The sequence below is a fragment of the Vulpes lagopus genome, chromosome 1 (genome assembly GCF_018345385.1).
Source record: "Vulpes lagopus strain Blue_001 chromosome 1, ASM1834538v1, whole genome shotgun sequence".
NCBI lineage: Eukaryota > Metazoa > Chordata > Mammalia > Carnivora > Canidae > Vulpes > Vulpes lagopus.
In genome coordinates, this window is record NC_054824.1 from 70,946,473 (window position 1) to 70,962,711 (window position 16,239).

The 16,239-nt window shown below is 38.6% G+C and overlaps 1 protein-coding gene across 2 annotated transcripts; it reads right to left on the reverse strand.

Moving 5' to 3' along the window:
• Nucleotides 1–11,193: 11,193 nt before the first annotated feature.
• On the reverse strand, nt 11,194–15,958 carry LOC121473937 (HLA class II histocompatibility antigen, DR alpha chain). 2 transcript variants are annotated; one of them, XM_041726773.1, is made up of 5 exons: nt 15,801–15,958; nt 13,535–13,780; nt 12,793–13,074; nt 12,327–12,492; nt 11,194–11,588 (listed from the first exon to the last, which is right to left on the reverse strand). In XM_041726773.1, exons 1-4 carry the CDS (start codon nt 15,880–15,882, stop codon nt 12,338–12,340), a joined length of 765 nt encoding a protein of 254 aa, XP_041582707.1. In that variant the 5' UTR covers nt 15,883–15,958; the 3' UTR covers nt 11,194–11,588; nt 12,327–12,337. The 2 variants fall into 2 exon arrangements, with proteins under 2 accessions (XP_041582707.1, XP_041582698.1); XM_041726764.1 differs by having other exon boundaries at nt 11,194–11,692.
• Nucleotides 15,959–16,239: the final 281 nt, after the last annotated feature.

Here is a 16,239-nt window from a genome sequence, read left to right on the forward strand (position 1 = left end):
TATGAGTTAAAGTAGGACTCAGATCAAAGAAGACCTGCCCTACAACCCAGCAATTGCACTGTTGGGGACTTACCCCAAAGATACAGATGCAATGAAATGTCGGGACACCTGCACCCCGATGTTTCTAGCAGCAATGTCCCCAATAGCCAAACTGTGGAAGGAGCCTTGGTGTCCATCGAAAGATGAATGGATAGAGAAGATGTGGTCTATGTATACAATGGAATATTACTCAGCCATTAGAAATGACAAATACCCACCATTTGCTTCGACGTGGATGGAACTGGAGGGTATTATGCTGAGTGAAATGAGTGAATCGGAGAAGGACAAACATTATATGTTCTCATTCATTTGGGGAATATAAACAATAGTGAAAGGGAATAGAAGGGAAGGGAGAAGAAATGGGTAGGAAATATCAGAAAGGGAGACAGAATGAAACGTCGGACACCTGCACCCCGATGTTTCTATCAGCAATGGCCACAATAGCCAAACTGTGGAAGGAGCCTCGGTGTCATCGAAAGATGAATGGAAAAGAAGAATGTGGTTTTATGTATACAATGGAATATTACTCAGCAATTAGAAACGAAAATACCCACCATTGCTTCAACGTGGATGGAACTGGAGGGTAATTATGCTGAGTGAAATAAGTCAATCGGAGAAGGACAAACATGTATGTTCTCATTCATTTGGGGAATATGAATAATAGAAAAGGAATATAAAGGAAGGAAAAGAAATGTTGGAAATATCAGGAAGGAGACAGAACATAAAGACTCCTAACTCGGGAAACGAACTAGGTGGTGGAAGGGGAGGAGGGCGGGTGTTGGAGGGGAATGGGTGACGGGCACTGAGGTGGACACTTGACGGGATGAGCACTGGGTGTTTTTCTGTATGTTGGTAAATTAAACACCAATAAAAGTTAATTAAAAAAAAAAAAAAAAGACTCCTAACTCTGGGAAACGAACTAGGGGTGGTGGAAGGGGAGGAGGGTGGGGGGTGGGGGTGACTGGGTGGTGGGCACTGAGGGGGGCACTTGACGGGATGAGCACTGGGTGTTATTCTGTATGTTGGCAAATTGAACACCAATAAAAAATAAATTTATTATTTAAAAAACCCCCCCCAAAAAAACAAAGAATATGGCCAGAGATGCAGAGAAACAATATACAATAGCTAGTCTTCCAAGAAGACGTAGCAACCTCAAATGTGTATGCAGCAAACAACAGAGTTGCAAATAAGTGAAACAAAAACTGATAGAACTGAAAAAAGAAATATACAAATACACAAATACACTTGAAGACTTCAGTAGTCTTCTCTGAACAATTAATGAAACCACGAGACAGAAATTCAGCAAGAATATAGAACTTAACACCATCAGTCAGTATGATCTAATTGACACTTCTAGACCATTCCACCAAACAAGAAGACAATACACATTGTTTTCAAGTGTCCATGGAATCTCTTTGAAGGTAGATGGTCTTGTGGGCCATGTAAGGAACTTCAACAAATGCTAAAGAACTGAAATCATACAGATTGTGTTCTTTGGGTACAATGAAATTAAGCTGAAAATCAATAACAGGAGGGAACATGGGTGGCTCAGCCGATTAAGCATCCAACTCTTGATCTCAGGATTTTGAGTTCAAGTCCCATATTGAGCTCCACAGTGGATGTGGAGGCTATGTTAAAAAAACAAAACCAACCAACCAACAAACAATACTAGAAAGATAGCCAGCACAATTCCTAATGCTTAGAAACCAAACAACATACTTCTGAGTCAGAAAGAATGTCTTAAGGAAAATAGAAAATATATGGAACCAAATGAAAGTGAAAATCTCCTAGCAACAATCTCCTTACAGCTTGTAGCCCACTGATAGATCCCTGAGACGTGCCAGAGCATGACCTTTGTCATGGAGCTTGTGGCTGCCTCAGTGCCTTCCTGTTTAAAAGGCATGTTTAAAACCTTTTATGGCAGCAGCTGGCCCTTCAAAGCCCTGAGAGCCTTGCTGTCAGATTCCTTGGAGACCTGTGCTGTTCCTAACCCTCACTAACCAGAAAGTACATGGTCAGTCACTCCTCACAATCCCAGTACAGCTTTTTCTGCCCACAGGTCCTGTCCTGTGAGAAGGAAAGGGGTGAAGGTCTAGGCAGGAGAGATAGGAGGCCCCTGACGCCTCTGACTAGACCCCAGAACTACTGCTGGCAGGTGGAGATGCTGAGACAGAGCAGAACAAGGTATAAGGGAACAAACCAAGATGGCACAGAATCTCAAGGCCACAAGCTTCCCAGTCGATTCTCAACAAGAGACTGCCGGTGGCAGTCCTCAATGGCAACTCATTTGGGACCCCTCTCACTCTAGAGCTTGTTTCTTTCTTTTCTGCTCTCACCCTCACTTAATAAACTTTCACTTCACTTCACCCTTTTGTGTCTGGAAGGTTCATTCTTCGACAAACACCCTGCAATTCTACAACAATAAGACAAAATTAGATAAACCTATGTTTAAAAATTAGTGTTTCAATATTTTATCTTATTTGGGAAAGACTTAGATATCCAATGAATTTAACCCACTTTATTATTTAATCTAGCAAACTTCAAAGTTTAAGGTTAATAAAGATTTTGGAAGCTATTAAAGGTTTACCTACAATTTTTAAAATCTAATTTACTTGTTCTTGACAATTATGCTTAGATTACCAATAAAAACTTTACAAGATATCAAAGTTACTCATTCTCTGGAGCTTTATTAACAAAAAACATTTTGAAGCAGGGAGCGTATCAACTTGCTTGACTTAAGTAAATGCAGGCAGAAAAAGATGCTTTAATTGTAATGCTTATAAATGTGAAGGCATGTCTATTTTAATTAAACAAATAACCTTACATTAGTTTTAATACTGAATATTTTTCTGGTGTTCAGGAACTTGAGAAATATTTGGATTAGTTTCTATCTTTTTGAGTTTAGAACACCTATTTCTTTAAAATTTTTTTCTTATTTATTTTTAATTTAAATTCAATTAATTAACATATAGTATATTATTAGTTTCAGAGATAGAGTTCAGTGATTCATCATATAATACCCGGTGCGCATTACATACCTGTCCCCCTTAATGTCCTTTACCCAGTTACCCCATCCCTCCACTCCTCTCCCCTCTAGCAATCCTCAGTTTATTTCCTATGATTGAGAGTCTCTTATGGTTTGCCTCCCTGTCTGATTTCATCCTGTTTTATTTTTCCCTCCCTTCCCCCATGGTCCTCTATTTTGTTTCTTAAATTCTACATATGAGTGAAATCATATAATAATTGTCTTTCTCGACTGCTAACTCTGGGAAACGAACTAGGGGTGGTGGAAGGGGAGGTGGGCGGGGGGTGGGGGTGACTGGGTGACGGGCATTGAGGTGGGCACTTGACGGGATGAGCACTGGGTGTTATTCTATATGTTAACAAATTGAACACCAATAAAAAAATAAATTTATTAAAAATAATTGTCTTTCTCTGACTTATTTTGCTTAGCATAATATACTCTAGTTCCATCCACATTGTTGCAAATGGCAATATTTCATTTTCTGATGGCCAAGTAATATTCCATTGTATATGTATACTACATCTTCTCTATCCATGCATCTGTTGATGGACATCTGGGCTATTTCCATAGTTTGACTATTGTGGACATTGCTATAAACATTGGGGTGCAGGTATCCCTACGGATCACTACATTTGTATCTTTGGGGTAAATACCTAGAAGTACATTGCTGAGCCATAGGGTAGCTCTATTTTTTTAACTTTTTGAGGAACCTCCACAGTGTTTTCCAGAGTGGCTGTACCAGCTTGCATTCCCATCAACAATGTGAGAGAGTTCCCCTTTCTCTGCATCCTTGTCAACATCTGTTGTTTGGTGACTTGTAAATTTTAAAAAGCCTAATTCTTATAAATACCTGTCATCACACCAACTGAAAAGAGCTATTTTACAAACTAATTTTATCAATAATATCCAGTGATAGAGCAATCTCATATTTATAACATATATATAAACACAGTAAAGATTTGTATGTATCCTTGACAAGTAATCTTCTGGAAACTGGGTTAGATTTGGAGCAGAGTATTTTTCTAGCCAGTTGAATTTTAAGAAGCTTCCACACAACCCTCACACCACCCCATCCCCTACATGTCACCTCTTTTTTCTTCAGGCTTAGGAACAGAGAATGGTCTAGATAAGAGTTCCTAGAGAACCTGAAGGACTTTGAATTCCTTCTGGGCCTATATTTCATGTTTAGCAATGATGTTTTCTTTTTTAGGGTAACTATTGTTTTCAATCTCTCAGGGAATTGGGTGGTCACTTAAAAGACATCATCGGTTGATCTATCCATCTGATCACTTTGCCTTCAATTTGCTTCTTCCTCTCTGGGTACATTGTCCTAATTTGTTCTTAATGGAGAAGGCCTTCAAGAATTCCTATCAGCCTCTTAATATCAGCTTCTACTCTAGCCAGCTCTTGACCTCAGAACTTTCATTGCCTTAGCATGGTGAGAAGAAGGAGGATTTTGATTTTAATGCCTCAATCCCTGGTATCTCATTTACAGGATAAGAAGAAGGTAGAGAAGTAGGAAGTATGAAGGAGTTGATTTTTTTTTTTTTTTTAGTATATGTGCTGCCGAAGCGAGCACAGGAGTTGATATTTTTGAGCTCAATTTTGTCAGTATTTCACTCGGGTTGTTTAGTTTAATGAGCAGCTTTCTCAATTTGGGTGTGCAAATAGATTGATTAGGTAAGGCTTTCCTTAGCCCATTTAAAATCATCCTCAGTATTATCCTATTAAAACCTTTCTTCTGACTTCCTTTACTGAGGATTTTTAGGCTACTTTGAGGAGCATCAATCCCCTGGAGCATTTACTAAAGTGTTTGCTGTCTCAAAACACCTCATTTGAGCACTCCTTCAATCCTTGCCATCAATAAGACAGAAGGGGCTAATTACTGTGGCAAAGCCTTTAAAGGGCCGCCGAAAGCATAACTATGAGTGCCCACACTTAGACCAGGTATCTTTCCCCAACCTGGAAGGAAAGACTTCACTCAGCTACTTCTGAGTCTGAAAAGCTACACTCCACCTGTTCCTCAACCTAAGGGCTTCAGTTCCCTTGCCTGCCCATAGAACTATTCAAAAAAACCAATAACATCCAGTTGTGGGAACCCGGAGGCACCTCATCTTCTTGTTCCTACAAAGCTTGCCTCTCAGCCCTGATGATTCCCTGTGTTCCCGAATGCAACCTTCATGGGCCCCTATATAGAATGTAGTGTCCTTCTCTCTCAGGCTGTGAGTACATGTAACAGCTGTTAATCTCATCTGTCCATGTTAATCTCATAAACCATCTCATCTTCTTTAGGGTGGGGAACCCCCCATCATCAACAAGATGAATAGGAGGTATTCAGAACAAAGGCACATCAGAAAGGAAGAAATAAAACTATATTTACACTCATTTGATGTGATGATAGTTTCCATAAAATATCCCAAGGAATTGCTCCCCCACCACACAAATAAAACCACAAAAAAAAAAAAAAAAAAAAAACAACAACTAATAAGAAGGCAGGACTAAAGATCAACAGAAAAAAATCTATTGTTTTTCTATATATAGTAATGAAGATGTAAAACAAAAATTAAAAATTAAAAATACAATACTATTTAAAATCACTCAAAAAAAAAAAGTAAGGAAAAGCACAGAAAAACTAAAGAAGAATTCCAACAGAGTGTGCACAGGACTTCTATCTGAAATGCTGATGAAAGAAATCGAAGGTCTAAATAAATGAAGATATTTACCATATTCATCAGTTGAAAAACTGAACAGAGTAAAGATGTCAATTCTCACTCAAATTGATATCCCCATATAATGCAATTAATATCCGTATCTCGGCTAAATTTTTAATGGTTGTAGACAGTTATTCTAAATTCTAATAGTTATCTTAAAATATATATGAAAAAGCAATGAAATTAGGATAGATGAAGCTAAATTTGATAAAGAAAAATAAAGTTGAATAATTGTGCGAGCCAGATTTAAAACCTTTATATACATTCTTATGATATCAAGACTAATGGGTATTGTGGAGGGACAGGCACATAGACTGATGGAAGAGTATAGCCAGTCCAGAAATAGACCCACACCAACTCACTATTGACAAGGGTGCAGTGCAAATCAATGGAGTATGGATAATCTTTTCAAACAATGGTGTTGGAACACATTTCACATCCATAGACAAAATAGATATCCATAGACAAAAACAAAACAAACAAGCAAAATCAAAGGGAAAAGAAAAAAAAAAGGAAAGGAAAAAATTATCATTATTATTATTTTTTAAAGATTTTATTTTATTTATTTATTCATGAGAGATACAGAGAGGGAGAGAGAGAGAGGCAGAGACACAGGCAGAGGGAGAAGCAGGCTCCATGCAAGGAGCCTGACATGGGAGTGTAAAATTTTCAGAAGAAAACAGCAGGAAATTTTTGGGCTGGTGAAGACTACTTAGACATAACATCAAAGGCATGATCCATAAAGGAGAAACATCAATGAATTGGGCCTTGTAAAAATTAAATACTTTTATTCTGAAAAATATCCTATTGGGACACTTGGGTGGCTCAGTTGGTTAAGTGTCTACCTTTAGCTCAAATTGTGATCCTGGAATCCAGGGATCAAGCTCTACATTAGGCTCCCTGCTGAGCAGGAAACCTGCTTCTCCCTATGCTTCTGCTTCTCCCTCTGCCTCTCTTCCACCTAATGTTCTCTCTCTCACTCACTCACTCACTCACTCACTCTCTCCCTCTCTCTCAAATAAATAAAATCATTAAAAAATATATCCTTTTGAGAGACTGAAAAGGTTAGATATAGACAAAGACAAAATATCTAAACATCCAAAATATAACAAAGAGCAAATATTAACAAACATAACAAATATGTCTAGAATCAATAAAGAACTCCCAAGTCTCCACAGTTAAGATACACACACACACACACCTACTCTAATTACAAAATGGGAGAAAGACACAAAGAGACATTTATCAGAGAGAATATTCATATGGAAAATAAGCTCATTGAATGATGTTCAACATCACTAGCTATTAGGAAAATGCAAATTAAGACCATGCTGATAACATCGCTATACACCTATTGAAGCACTTAAAATATGAAATAATGACAAGGTCAAATGATGATGAGAATGCAGAGAAGCTGGATGTCTCCTGCACTGATGGGGATGTGAAATGGAAGATAGTTTGGGGCAGTCTCTTAAAAACTAAACATACACTTACCTCCTGTCCCAGGAGTCACATTTCATGGCCTTTATGTCAGAAAAATGAAAACTCATGTTCACACAAAACTGTACACAAATTTGCATAGCAGCTTTATATGTCATTCCCCTAAACTAGGAACAACCAAAAGGCCCTGCAACAAGTGTGTCCATATCATGGAAGACTCTCAGCAATAAAAAGGAAAAATTGTGGGTACATTCAACAACTTAGATAGATCTAAAGGGCATCATGCTAATTGAAAGAGGCCAAGCTCATAAAGCCACATACTGAATGGTTCCATCTATTTGACATTCTCAAAATAACAAATTATAGAGATGGAGAGCAAATTAGCAGTTGTTAGGTGATGGGGTCTGAAGAGAAGTGATTGTGAATACAAAGGGCGGCATGAGGGAGAACTCTCTGGTAATGGAATAGTTCTGTGCCTGACTATGGTGGTGGTCACACAGATGTACTCATGGGAGGAAACAGGCACATTTACCAATATGTTTCCTGGTTTTGATATGGTATTATAATTTTTAATATATAATCATTTGGAGAAACTAGATAAGACGTACATAGAGTCTATCTATACTGTCTTTGCAAGTTCTGGTGAATCTATAATTATTTCAACTTAAAAAAATTTTTAAGGTGGACTTCTGGGTAAAATCAAGAACCCTCACAACACCAAATGCTAGCAAGCCAGAATGCAGTACAATAGGGGATCTCATTCCTTGCTGATGGTAATGCAAAATGTTACAATTATTTTGGAAGACACACTGTGGTGATTTCTTACAAAGCTAAACATGCTCCTATATTACAGTCCAGCAATGTTCTCCTTGGTATTTACTCAATGAGTTGAAAACATATGTCCCCACAAAAACTGGCACAGGAATGTTTATAGCAGCTTTGTGAAACTTGGAAACAACCAAGATATCCTTTGACAGGTGGATTGATAAACTGTGGAACGTCCATACAATGAAGTATTATTCAGCAATTTGAAGAAAGCTATTAAGCTTTGAAAAGACGTGGTGACCTTAAATGCATATTGCTTCATGAAAGAATCATGTTAGACTAAAAAACTCTCACTGTATGATTTCAACTATATGACATTCTGGAAAAGGCAAACTATAGACATTTATATCATACAAAGAATGAACCCTATTCTAAACTATAGACATCTGTAAATAATAATGTATCAATGTTGATTCATCAATGTGGTAAGATCAAATGTACCACCCTGCTGACAAGTGTCAATAATAGGAGAAACTGTATGGAGCAGGAAGGGGGAAAGATGGGGAAATTCAGGAACTCTTGTATTTTGTGCCCAATTTTTCTGTGAACCTAAAACTGTTCATTAAAGGTAAAGTATTCAAAAAATGTCTTTTTATATGGGAGGTTGTAGATGTTTTCGTTTTTATGCCACATATGTCTGAGTTTTAGTGTATTCTCTATTGCCACCTATTTATGGTAAAAAATGGGAGTTGCATAAAAGAAACACCTGTGACTATTTTCAAATTTCTAAAGATGTGCCTTTGATTCTTTAAGCCACAGAGTACAGAAACTTGCTAGTTTTTAGTAAGTCCTTTAAGGTGTTAGATAAACTAAGGCATAAGACAATTTCTAAGTGTTTACTTGAGAACATGATTCAAGTCTGGCTGTGCCAACCTGAAAATGGTGAAGAGTTCTGTGACAAGAGCTGGAGGAATAGGCTTTGGTAGAACAGGTGCAGAGGCAAAGCACTTACCAATTTCCTGATTGGCTATATTCTCTTCAGTTGCCTTACCTGGAAAAGCCCATTGGGCTATTGGTGAATTTGCTGGGATACGAGTGCTTACAGGGATTGACTCTAGTTTAGGTTTCAGTTTGCTTATGTAAGTTACCAAGCTGTTAGAGCCATCTCAGTTTAATGGCCTCCTAGTAAAATTACTCCAAAAATTATCCCCTTTTGGTTATCCTTGTACACATAAGAGGTAGACCAAAAATTTGGTATTAGTACCACTCTGGTCACTATCAGGGTTAAGTGGTTCTTGTTTCCCTGTGAAACTCATAGGTTATAAAGTAAGGTTTGTGAAAGGTGTTTGCACCTCACTGTTCATGTCATTTCTGTTTCTCCAAATGCAGTGAGACCATCTGATATACTGCTGATGGCTCTGAGCATGTGTTTAAGACCCTTGAGGGAACACAGCTTCATGATGACTATCAGGACGAGAATACCAAGGGAGGGAAGTATGCTTTTTGTCAGGACCTCCATGAACCAGACCAGTTGGTATCAATGTGTTTTAGCCAAAAGGCTTGTTAATTTCTTGTACTGACTTTCTATAATATCAGAGGTATTGATCCAGGAGCAGCAGGAGGTATTTGCTATGGCATTGAGTCCTTCTTCAGCTAACAAGCAATCTACAGCAATTTTATTACCTCAAACGCCTTATCACCTCAAAATAAGCCTTATGCCAGAGTGGCATATTTTGAGATGAGTTATTCTGCTACCCTTCAAAGTGATCTTGCTTTGATTTGTGCATTTCTGGGATTTTTATCATCAGGTTATAAACATTTTGAGAAAAAATAATGGAATTTATAATTTTTTGCAATCACTAAGCATGAGACATAATTACTTTTCTTGCATTTGTCCTTTAATTCCTTTTTAAAAAAATTATTTTATTTATCTCTGACTGCTAGAGAGAGAGGCAGAGAGAGGCAGAGGGAGAAGCAGCCTCCCTGCAGGGAGCCTGATGTGGGACTCTATTCCAGGACCCCAGGATCATACCCCCAGCCAAAGGCAGATGTTCAACCACGGAGCCACCCAGGTGTTCTGCATTTGTCCTTTAATCTTATAATAACTCAGTGTGTAAAAATTGCCATCAGTATTTTCATGAAACAAATCAAGTAAGTTGAGCTAAGCAAGGTATCAGTGAATACACGGCTAGTAAATGTAGAGTAAGATGAAGCCCAAGTTGACGTCAATTCAACATCTGGTATTTGCTACTCTATCAAACTGTCAGGATAATTAATCTTTATGGTTTGGGGTAGGCTCTGGTAACTAGTTAGAAATAAATTTCAAGTTATAGCTTCACAGAGAAGTAAGCAAGAGCTCACTGTATCTCAAACATTTTTTCACTCTATTTTAATGTCACGTTTTCCCCGAACTTTCCACTTTTTACTTGATTTTTCTGCACGGGGATACATATCCAGTACAAGATTGTTTTAGGAATAAGTCAGACCATTTATCTAGTAATGACACAGGCATCAAAGACCATGTTAATAAAATGGGTAATGCTGATCCACAGTGTCCTATCCTATTTTCCGTTAAATCTGGAGTGTCATTGATATGTAAATCCTGTAACATGTAAATCCTCCTCTGTTCTCCACTCCACTCTCATCTGCTCCCCATCATCAGTCTTGCTTATTAGCTGCGGCTAAACCCTATGCTTTAACATTCATTCTACTAAAGATCCACATGTAACACTGACTTGGAAATCAGGAACCAAAACTAGATTCTGAAATCATTCCTAAGCAGAGATCTCTCAACAAACAAACTCTACTCTAGAGTTTTCCATAGAGGGACTGGACCATAGCAACTGGATTACTTGCAGATGCTGTGAATGAGACATGGTCATAATGAATCTAGATATTCCTTTTTATTTTAAGATTATTTATTTATTTACTTATTGTTTAGAAAGCATGAGCAGGGGGAGGGGCAGAGGGAGTAAGAGAATCTCAAACAGACACTGCCCTGAATGCGGAGCCCAGGATGCTGAGATCATGACTTGAGTCAAAATCAAGAGTCAAACACTTAAATGACTGAGCCACCCATGCCCCAAACCTAGTTATTTCTGACTGCTTATAGAACTTATCACATACATTCAACATTCACACATTTCAGGATGAAAGGATCACATATATTCCCTTGTCCCTGTGAAGAACTGGCTTAGACATAAAAACTTCATCTCAGATCCATCAAATAGTTTATTGTGTTAAAAAAAATCACAATCACAATTTGAAGAAACCAAAGCACTAAGTGTAGAAGAGATATCTGTTTTGAACATTCACAAGGTTCCATAGTAGAGAAAAGATCCTATGGGGTTTATTCCAGAGGCATTGCATGGTGATATTAAAATGATGGTAGAAAATGGAGGAAAACGGATCCAAGAAGGGTCAGCAAAGAGAGAATAACTAGATATCAGATCAGGAAGACATCATTTTTCTTAGAATATCTAAAAGTCTGGAAAATGCAAAAAAAATGGTTGTCCTCAGTGAGGTGAACAGTTGGAGTCTTGCCAGGTTTATAAAGCTATTGAAGCATAAATTTCTTTACTGATCTTCTCTCTAGGAAACTCCATTGCCTGTAGCAGGACACGCATAGTTACTAAAGAGTTAAGATTATTATTTTAAGCTCTTTTTTTCAGATTCATTCTTCTTCTCCCTTAAACCTTTGACTTTGGAACCCCTTTAGAAAAAAAAAAAAGAAAAATCCTTTGACTTTGGAAGTGTCTCTAAATATTCACTTGACCTCTATCTAGTAAATCGAAACTTTCTAGCATGAATTGCATCTCCCACTCTCCAAGTGAACATAAATGAGCAGACCAGAACTTCCAGAGCTTACCCTTTCTTAGAAGTTTCAACACCACTTTTCAGATTGGAGAAGAAAAAACAGACATTGGCCTTCAGGAGATTTTTATTTATGCAGTGAATTTATCCTAACCCCCAAAGAGCCAAGCTCTGGAAATATTTCTGAGCTGAGGTACTGTTTCAGAAAATATATACCAGAAAGTACTCAAATCTTTCCTAGATCATTGATTCATTAGTATTATGTGAAACAATAGTATTGGGTAGTGGAGATAATTTCTAAGACTGAGGTTGTGGTATAGGTGCACATGTATCAGAGAGAATATGGGATCTTAAAGTTTTGGGATACCATATGGTGTCAATGTCTGATTCTGTTCTCGCAAAGATAAATTAAGAGTCATGACTTTCCTATCATTTTCATTTAAAGATATCACATATCCTTCTCCCCACTCTGTTTCCTTCTTTTGGATAATTCTTTCTATATATATGCCTTCCTCTAACTACATCAAACCCACCTGAAAGTGCCTCAAAGAGGCCCTCGGCGTTCACCAGCATTGACCTTGTGCATGCCCTTGATGATGAAGATGGTCCCAGTAATGATGCCCACCAGACCCACGATCAGGCCCAGGGCACACACCACATTCTCTGTTGTCTCTGGGAGGGGGGTTGGTGCTTCAAACTCTGGGGAAAATAAAACAGAGTACAGTACAGAAGTAATGACTGTGTATGGCGTAACAATTAGAATCAAAGGTAGGGTATTCAGTCAAAAAAATAATTATCAATCAATTAAATAAGAGGAAGACAGAATGATGTATGAAGGAAATGCATATTAAAAGGTGGGTGAAACTGAATAATGGGAGAAGACAAGGAATAGGAGTCATAGCAATTGTTATGGATGAGTTAGGGAACATCCCAAAGCACCAGACATATGCATCACCGGGGAAAATCATAAAAGAAAGGAGATGGAAGGATGGTCCATACCCCAGTGTTTGAGAAGAGGTTCATCCAAACCCCAGTGCTCCACTTTGCAGTCATAAACGTCCTCGGCTGAGGGCAGGAAGGGGAGATAGTGGAATTTGCGGAAAAGGTGGTCTTCCCTGGGCAAAAAGACTGTCTCTGACACTCCTGTGGTGACAGGGTTTCCATTTCGAAGCCACGTGACATTGATCACTGGTGGGGAGAACTTGTCGATGAAACAGATGAGGATGTTGGGCTCTCCCAGTTCCACAGGGGTGTTTGAGAGCACAGTCACCTCTGGAGGTACTGGGGATATAGGACAGAAATTAGCCTTTCCTGCTTGGGCTAGTCCCTCTCCCTCCCACTGAAACAGAATAAGCAGTTGAAACTCTGCCCTGAGGATCTGTACTACAGTCTCAGATACCTATCTCTGATACTCTCCTCCATGAACTGGAACCAGTGCTGTGGTGTAAGATATACAGGATATTTTAGGCACTGGAGATAATTTCATTCCTGTCCCCCCTCCCCAGCATAGATTTGGGGCAATGGCTCTATAAGTGACTGTGGATGGTAAGGATGAGATATGAGCACATCAGGAAAGGAACAAATTCATATGAAATTCTTGGGCCTGTGGCATGAGAAGTAGGGACTTGTTTATGGCCACACTAGGCCCCTGGGAGGGAAAGTCAGTCACAATAATGTAACATATAAGCTGAAGCATCTATTTCAAAGTTATGATTCCCATGTCTAGGAGTGCAGCAGGTACCATTGGTGTTCGGGGTGTGGTTGGAGCGCTTTATCATTGTGTCAAGGTTAGCTTTGTCCACAGCTATGTTGGCCAAGGCACCCTGGGCCTCAAAGCTGGCAAAACGTCCAAATTCTTCAAGGCGCCACACGGTCTCCTTCTTTTCCATATCCACGTGGAAAATCTCATCACCATCGAAGTCAAACATGAACTCCCCTGATGGGTCAGGGGTCAGATAGAACTCAGCCTGGATGATTACGTGCTCCTCTGAAAAGGCAGGGAAGAGAGTTAGGGTGGAAACCAGGAGCAGGAGAGGAAGTAGAACCCAGGATGTGAGACAAACATGTGGGTGTGGGCAGTGGAAGGGATTGGCCATGTGGAATGGAGGAATGACGGAAAGCAGAAATGAGCTGGAAGATGAGGCTCAGGTGCAGAACATACATGTTGAACAGAGCTAGGAGGGGAGAAATGAAGGGCAGAGGTAGGGTGCATTGAAGGAAATGAAGGCTGAAAATCCTAGATTCTTGTGAAGTTGCTGTTAGGTTCCATGCTAGTAGCTGAGAAATGATTCCCTTTTTGGAAATCTAGCAGCAATTCCTAAAAGAGAATCACTCACTGTATTTTCCCAGGCATTAAATACAATTAAACAAGAGTTCTAGGGCCTCTCTCAGAGCACTGGATTATTAAGAAGAGGGAAACACTGTTTAAAAGGACACCTGGGTGGCTCAGTGACTGAGCGTCTGCCTTCAGCTCAGGTCATGATCCTGGAGTCTTGGGATTGAGTCCCACATCAGGCTCCCCAGAGGGAGCCTCCTTCTCCGTCTACCTATATCTCTGTTCTCTCCCCCTGTCTCTCATGAATAAATAAATAAAATCTTTAAAAATAAATAAATAAGAGTCTAGGTTCTGAACTCTGGATCAAATTAAATCTTTAATTCTTATTCAGGTATTTACTTATCTAGTGATTTAAATGGATTATTTTATCTACTTCTTTGCGGTTTTCCTATTATATTCTCTTAAGTTTTGCTTCTAACTTGAATTTGTCTTTAGAATTAAATGAGAGGCGCCTGTGTGGCTTAGTCAGTTAAGTATCTGACTGATGGTTTCGGCTCAGGTCATAATCTCAGGGTACTGAGATTGAGCCCCAAATTGGGCTCTGCGCTGAGTATGGAGACTGCCTAAGATTCTCTCCCTCTTTCTCTCTTTGTCTCTCCCCACCCTGCTTGTGCAATCACATACTCTCTCTCAAAAATAATAATAATAATAATAAAAAGAATTAGATGAGGTAAGTAATTTCTTAGTACATCAACAGGCTTATAACAAGCATTTTAGGTTCAAAACTGCTTAAGGAACAGAGACACCTCTAGCTTCCTCTTCCATCCCAAGGGAAGAGCCTCTATTTTATCATATATGCATCTCCATTTGTGGCCCTTTCAAGGCAATAGAAACATACAGTTTCTATCATGGGTCTTGGAACTGGATGATTATATTACTTATTTCCAGCTTACTGCCATCCTTTCTGGGGTTTAGTCTGGGTAAAGGTTACTTTTTCACAATACATCTTCATAGCAGTAAACGTTTGCTTTGCAGATGGCAGAGAATAATAAAAGAATTTCCATATCCTTATTCATTGTTCTACTCTTTTGAGAAAATCACTAAGTAGCTGTGACCATAGATCATAGATCCACTGAAGTGGTGAAGGCGCCATCCTTCTCCTAAGAGGAAGTAAATTAAGAGCAATTGGTATAAGCATACCTGCCCTTGCTCTTCTTTGGGTAGATTGTTGCTTTTGGTAACTTCCTTTTCTGGTGATCTTCAATGCAATATCTGTGCTTAAAATATTCTGACAGGATTCACTTGCCAAAAAAAATATCATATATTTGTCTAAGAAACAGTTGCAAGAACTTCTCATATTTTTTTCTCATTTAATCCCCACAAAATGATGTGAGATTTCAAAATCTACTAATTTTCCAGAAAAAGAAATTAAGCCCAGAGGGTAGCTTGTTAATGCCTCTCAGAAAAGATTTTCACTTCAAGTCAGCCTTATCTCAAAGTCAATGCTATTAAGCCATACCATTTTTTGTTCCTCTCAACTAAATGTGACTGACTTCAATTTATAAGATCAGAACTCCTCCAAACTACAATTTTTTAATACTTTCAGATTTAGACCACATGATGCCTGCCACACTTTTCCTTCACTTCAAAGACAGTCTTGCAAATATTTACAATTTATCTCTCCAATGCTCTCAGAATTTCTATCCCAAGTTTTGTTTCTCTCAGCACTTACCTTTGACAGCCCATGATTCCTGAGGACCCATCAGGAAAGCCATGATGAAAAATCCTAGCACTGGGACTCCACTTATGGTCATTTTCTTCTGTGATTTGTTGGGAGGTCAGTAGAGCTAAAGAGTAGGGTAGAACTGACACGGATAAAAAAAAAGAGAGAATGTATGGTATGATAGAGTTTGACTGATTGAAATTTAAATAAGTTGAGCTGAAGCCAATCAGAAAAACTTTTGAGATGACACATCTGTTGCTAAGGGAAGAGCTCTTGTCAAAGGGTCAGGTAAACAAGTAAAGCTCTTAATAATAAAAAAAAAAAAAAAAGAAAAGAAAAGAAAAGAAAAAGAAAAAACACCCCATACATATAATCAAATAAAAATAGCAAAATAAACAAATGTTCAAGAATCACATTCACCCATAGACTGTTTCATCCTAATCCAAGT